The sequence below is a fragment of the Camelus dromedarius genome, chromosome 26 (assembly GCF_036321535.1).
Source record: "Camelus dromedarius isolate mCamDro1 chromosome 26, mCamDro1.pat, whole genome shotgun sequence".
NCBI lineage: Eukaryota > Metazoa > Chordata > Mammalia > Artiodactyla > Camelidae > Camelus > Camelus dromedarius.
The window spans coordinates 5,481,950-5,487,398 of record NC_087461.1 but is presented as its reverse complement, the minus strand read 5'-3'; the positions used below and the strand labels follow the sequence as shown (position 1 = coordinate 5,487,398).

Genomic DNA, 5,449 nt, shown 5'->3' with positions numbered 1-5,449 from the left:
AGTGAAATAATTAGGTAGTTATTAAATTAACACTACTGATTTCTTCTTGTAGCTCAAAATTGACTCAAAGCAATTCAAGAAAAAAAGTTCTAAGAATAGCTTGAGCAATGGCTGCATTACTGGAATAACTGAATAAGTTATTTATTATGTTTCATATTTATTATGAGTTTATAGAAAATTTTTATTTGGCTATTATAATTGAATGGAGATGTTTACTTTGAAGAAAAACTTACATTTATGTGTGCAATTTCTGGTGAGTTATTTTTTTTTAATGCATATCATTTTCAAGCTTCTTTTGTAAAAATTATTCCTGGTAGGATGGGGTAAGCGAAAACGTGACACAAGGAGATAAATATACATGTAAGATGTTGAAATTCTTTTAATCTCTAAAAACTTCCTCGTTACGTCCTCATGCGTCTTCCGTTGCACGTGAGGACACGGGAAGCAGACTATGAGGCCTCTGCAGGCCCAGCAGTTCAGTGTGTGCCTCCTGTCAGTCCTCTCCGATTGCCACCATCCTCCAAATCCGCTTTCTCTTTTCTGAATTATTTTCTTGTTGTTTTCTGAGACCCAGAGCTCCCCATGATAAAACTTTACCGAGATCTGCTTCTCATGCTTTCAAGTTGGAAGGTCCATTTTCTTCAAACTCGCTCCATCTAAACTTACAAGGATTGATTCATCTTCACAGGGGGCTGTGACTCGCTAGCCATCGTAAGGTCTCCTATGTAATTGCTACATTTTCAGCGTCCCAAGTGTGCTCACTCAGTAGCGGCCAGCAGATTCGTTGTGCTCGCTGTGTGCTAGTCGCTGCTCTGAGCGCCCCACGCATATTCTGTGTCTCTCATAGTCACCTATGCACAGTTAGTTACTGTCATTATTTCTGCTTTGCTGGTGAGGTGCCTGAACACAGAGAGGTTGCCAGTCAGCACTCAGAGCCTCGGTGGAATTGGAACGCAGGGACGCTTGGTCCAGGGCCTGTGCCCTTAGTCACCGAACAATCCCACTTCTCTTCCTGCACCTGCCCTCACTTACCTAATACGAACAACTGCCCCGTGAGGAAGGTAGGTGGGGCAAGTAGGTTTATTCTGGCCTGACCGACAGAGAGGGGAGGCGACTTTTCCTGTGCAGTAGCTGGAATGTGGGAGATCTAGAAAGAGAGCCAAAACCTTCTGTTTCTAAAAACATGCTCTTTTCCACAAAACCGTTAGGTCCTTCTAGGAAATGATGGAACTAACACATTCTTTTCGAGAAGGTAATGCTTTATAAAGTGTTAATATATTTTGGGATAATTGTATTCTATTAGGTGATAACTGGAAAAAAGGCCCATTCATAGGAGTAAATCTCTAATAGAGTCACATAGGGAATTGTGTTAGATTAGTGGAGACAAAAGTTTTCACAAAAGATATCAGGGATCCAAACAAGGTAGAAGGTACGTGTTACCTGGACTTCCCCGTGCAAGTTAGAAAATACAGCTACAGATAATTCTACTAGTGTTACCTCGGGCACCTTCAGAATTTGTGGAACCATCTATTTAGCATCCTGAAAGGGTAATGACATTCATCAGTTCAACTCCTTCCCCAGACTGCACCGGCAGTAATTAACTGAAGGAGTACACAAAGTTACTGAAGAACTGAATTGCTTGAAAGATGCCAGCAGTGAACACGAGCTGACATCCACAGAAGCTGTCTGCCACTAATCAAAAGACTTTATCAGTGGCTTTCTAGCACAAGTTAGCAACATGGGCATTGTATTGAGACCTAAATGACATGGTAATTATGTCTAGCAATGAAAAGTAAAGGCAGTGGGTGAGATTGAGGAAAAGATCATTTCTTTTCTGCCTCCAACTAACTTTTTAAAGGGATGTAATTCATGTCAAAACACCAATGGATTCAGAACAAATGAGAATACGGCTAAAGCAACTTTCCTTTTCAGTCAAAACGAACTAAGAAGAGAACAACAGATTATGAATGGGAGAATCTGTTTGGCTGTGTATAGATTTTTGATCGCAATGTTTGAAACAAGTGGTTAAACCCAGAGTTTAGCAAATTCTGGAAAAAGTGTGAAGTCCTGAATAATCATTCACTGATGTTGACGAAGGTGCCCAAGATAAAAGACTAGAAGGTTGACGAATGTAGATGGTGCCGTAAAGCCTTTCAGGACAACAGGTGGGACACAGCACTCTGTACTGTGATACCAATGCAAGTTGGCCTTTTTTTCCCTTGAGGAAAGAAAAGCCAAATTTATGCCTAGTTTTCAAGCAAGAAATATATTTCTGGTTTTGGAAAGACAGTGGCAGACTCAGCCATGTATGAGAAAAAGTCAGTGGAGAAATCACCTGCAGGAGCCATTTCAAAGAATATCAATTACTCTGCGGCTTCCATTATCATTGCAGACCCAGCAAGAGATCTTTACCAAGTGATTGACCTCCATGGCCCAGAGCACCAGTGTCCTAACTATTTAGAAGAAAAATAATTCTTCCCTCCAACCACTCTCAATTATCAGTGCCTAAATGAAGTGTTTTCTTCCAGCTATTCTGTTTCCCAAAATAAGAATTACATCCTCACTCAACATACATAGCCACATTAAAAATGTTCCATAAAACAAAGCTCATACTTTCTCCAGGCAATGCAGTTGATATTTTTCACCTCTATTCTATTTTATTCTAATACGCTTTCTTTCATTTGGGGGAAAAAAAAAACTAGTCCTCACCTACAAAATTGATTTAACCACTCAATGATGATTCTCAATCAGAGTGAAAAACAGCAAATTGTGGCATACCTTCTTAAGTCTGTGAATGCATTTTCAGCTAGAGAAATTGGGTGATACAAATACTAATGTAAGAAATCAATTTAAAAAAAATTATCAAGCTTGGTTGAGATACCTTGGCTTACCAAGCCCCATTTTCATCAAGTCCATTTGAAGAGATTTTTTTTGTGCTGCTCACTTAAAGCATCACAAATATTAGAGAAACTTCCTGAATATTTAGGTCATGAGAAACTGTTTTTCAAAAATATCAGTTAGTCTTGCCATAAGGGAAGTACTGGATTCAATGCATAAGAAACACAGAAAGACATAAAGAAAGAGAGACGGAAAGGGAAGGAAGACCAATTGCTAGTATTCGCTATCAATGTACAAAAGATTTTTTTTTTAAATTCTGTGAAATCTGCCTCCTTTAAGAGATTGGGTACAAAAGAAATGTTACAAACTGATCTAGAGCTTAGCTAAATTAATTTCAAAATATGCGGTTCATACTAGATCATTCTAGAGTGAAAGTTCTCTATGGATTGTGATTTGTCATGATTAGCTTAGTAAGAGATTTTTTTTTTTTTTTTACTAAGCTAGTTGAAAGACTGCCCTACATAGATGATGACTTCTCAGGGTCAGGGATTATATTTTATTTATCTTTGTACGACCATCGCTTAGCACTGGGCCTCTCACACCGTAACTACTCAGTGAGACTCCGCTAAGTGAATAGATCAGCTTAGCATCACTTAATATTCTAAAAAATAATTGGACCACAAACTCATGAGTTGGTTCTCAGGAGGACGGTAAACCATAGCCATCCCAACACAACCAATTCAGTTATTTGGTTGAGTTAGTTACAAAGTTAAAAAAGCGGAACAAAACTGAGCATCTTGTTTTTTGAGGTCATGCTCAGTCATATGTATAGGATATCTCTGGAAAACTTTGAAACAAATTTTTAAAAATCACTAAATGAAAAAGAGGCTAAATCAGAGTTCTACCGCTCTATACCATTATCATTAGAAAGGATTTCATGGATAAATATTCTCTGGTAGATTCAGTGGTCCTCATGTATGACCATCCATATCATGCAACCACCTACGTAGCTATCACAAATGATACAGATGCATCCAGTATAGCTGTTTGGGGAAAGATGAATGCTTTTCAAGAGTATTTACTATTCTCTGAATGTACTGTCCTTGTGTTTCTATCTCAATATCTTTGAATATGCTGTCTTGTTTATCAGTCATAAACTTCCTGTCAACTCCTGAACTTGACTTGTAGACATTCAATCTCTTCTGCAATGTCTAGCTCATTTGTCACATCTTCAAAGAAGACTGGGGTGAGTTTCTCACATGGATGGCATCTCCTTCTCCGTTTTGCGCTGACAGCATTACAACTTTTCTCTTAAGTATTATTGTGGCATTATTTGTACAATATGTATTTTCCATTTTAGACTCTAAGGCTTTATGACTTAAGAGAGCTTATACCCTCAAAGTTGTACCCCAATAGGATCCAACAGTGTTTTGAACACAATAGGTGTCCAACCATTAAACACTCAATTATTCATTCAACAAAGTTTTATTGAATGTTTAACCCTGTCAGCAGTGTTTAAAACACTGAGAATGTCACTGTAAATAAGACAGATGAGGTCGCTGTGCCTTAACTGCTTATATTTACACATGAATGTTTAAATTAAAAAATAAGAACAAATGGCTCTTTCCTCAGCTGCCGCCAAGGTGCTCGGTTCTCCGAGGGAGCTAGGGCCGCGATGGGGTGAGGCCCTCACTTCCTCCGGCGACGAGCACCGCGCCCGGCAGCGCCCGCCTGGAGCTCTCCCGCGCCGCGGCCTCGGTCTCCGGGCTCGCCTGCATCTACTCGGCCCTCATCCTGCACGATGAGGAGGTGACCGTCACGGAGGACAAGATCAACGCTCTCATTAAAGCAGCCGGAGCGAAAGTCGAGCCTCTCTGGCCGGGCTTGTTTGCAAAGGCTCTGGCCGGCGTCGGCATCGGGAGCCTCCTCCGCACCGTGGGGGCCGGTGGGCCCGCAGGGTCCCGCCCCGCAGGAGGCCACGCCCACGCCACCCCCGCCCCGGCAGGAGGCCCCGCCCCCGCCGCCGCCGCCGCCGCCCCGGCTGAGAAGAAAGTGGATGCGAAGAAAGAAGAGGCCGAGGAGTCTGATGACGACATGGGCTTTGGTCTTTTTGACTAAACCTCTGCAGGAACACATCCAATAAAAAGCTGAGCTCTTAAAAAAAAAAAAAAAAAAAGAAAAGAACAAATGAATGAACGAGTAGTGAATTATGCTGCTATTTAGAACAAGTTTTGGTTCTGGATTTGGACTGACTTAGATTCAAATCCTGGACCTGCCCATCTGTAAGCTGGGAACAGTATTCAGGTGCGCAGACACTTTAACAATAACGCTTATCTTACAATATTATTTGGAAAATGAATAAGCGTATGAACTGTTGGTACAGGTTTGTCGTTCATGTAGGGTGAATTCCCTTCCAGTTACAAAAGGGTAGGAAATCCTTTTCTAGTTGTTCTTTGGAATACATCAACAAGAGGAAACAGATGAAGATCCTCTCCTTGGTGTAGATTTATTCCAGTGTGGAAACACAGTAAGCAGGCAGGACTGTAAATGAATAAGTTACAAAGTGGGATATAAAAACAAAATGCTACGGAAAGAAACACACGTGGAGCAA

General features: G+C 40.9%; 1 protein-coding gene across 1 annotated transcript; it reads left to right on the top strand.

Moving 5' to 3' along the window:
• The first annotated feature begins 411 nt into the window (after window positions 1–411).
• LOC116150467 (large ribosomal subunit protein P1-like) lies at window positions 412–5,013 on the top strand. The gene is made up of 2 exons (XM_064479232.1): window positions 412–492; window positions 4,507–5,013. Exons 1-2 carry the CDS (start codon window positions 412–414, stop codon window positions 4,954–4,956), a joined length of 531 nt encoding a protein of 176 aa, XP_064335302.1. The 3' UTR covers window positions 4,957–5,013.
• The last annotated feature ends 436 nt before the right edge of the window (window positions 5,014–5,449 follow it).

Coding starts and splice junctions, on each gene's coding strand:
- LOC116150467 (XM_064479232.1), top strand. CDS start 412: ATGCGTCTTCCGTTGCACGTGAGGACACGGGAAGCAGACTATGAGGCC. Junction 493..4,506: donor CAGTTCAGTGTGTGCCTCCT/GTCAGTCCTCTC, acceptor CGAGGGAGCTAG/GGCCGCGATGGGGTGAGGCC.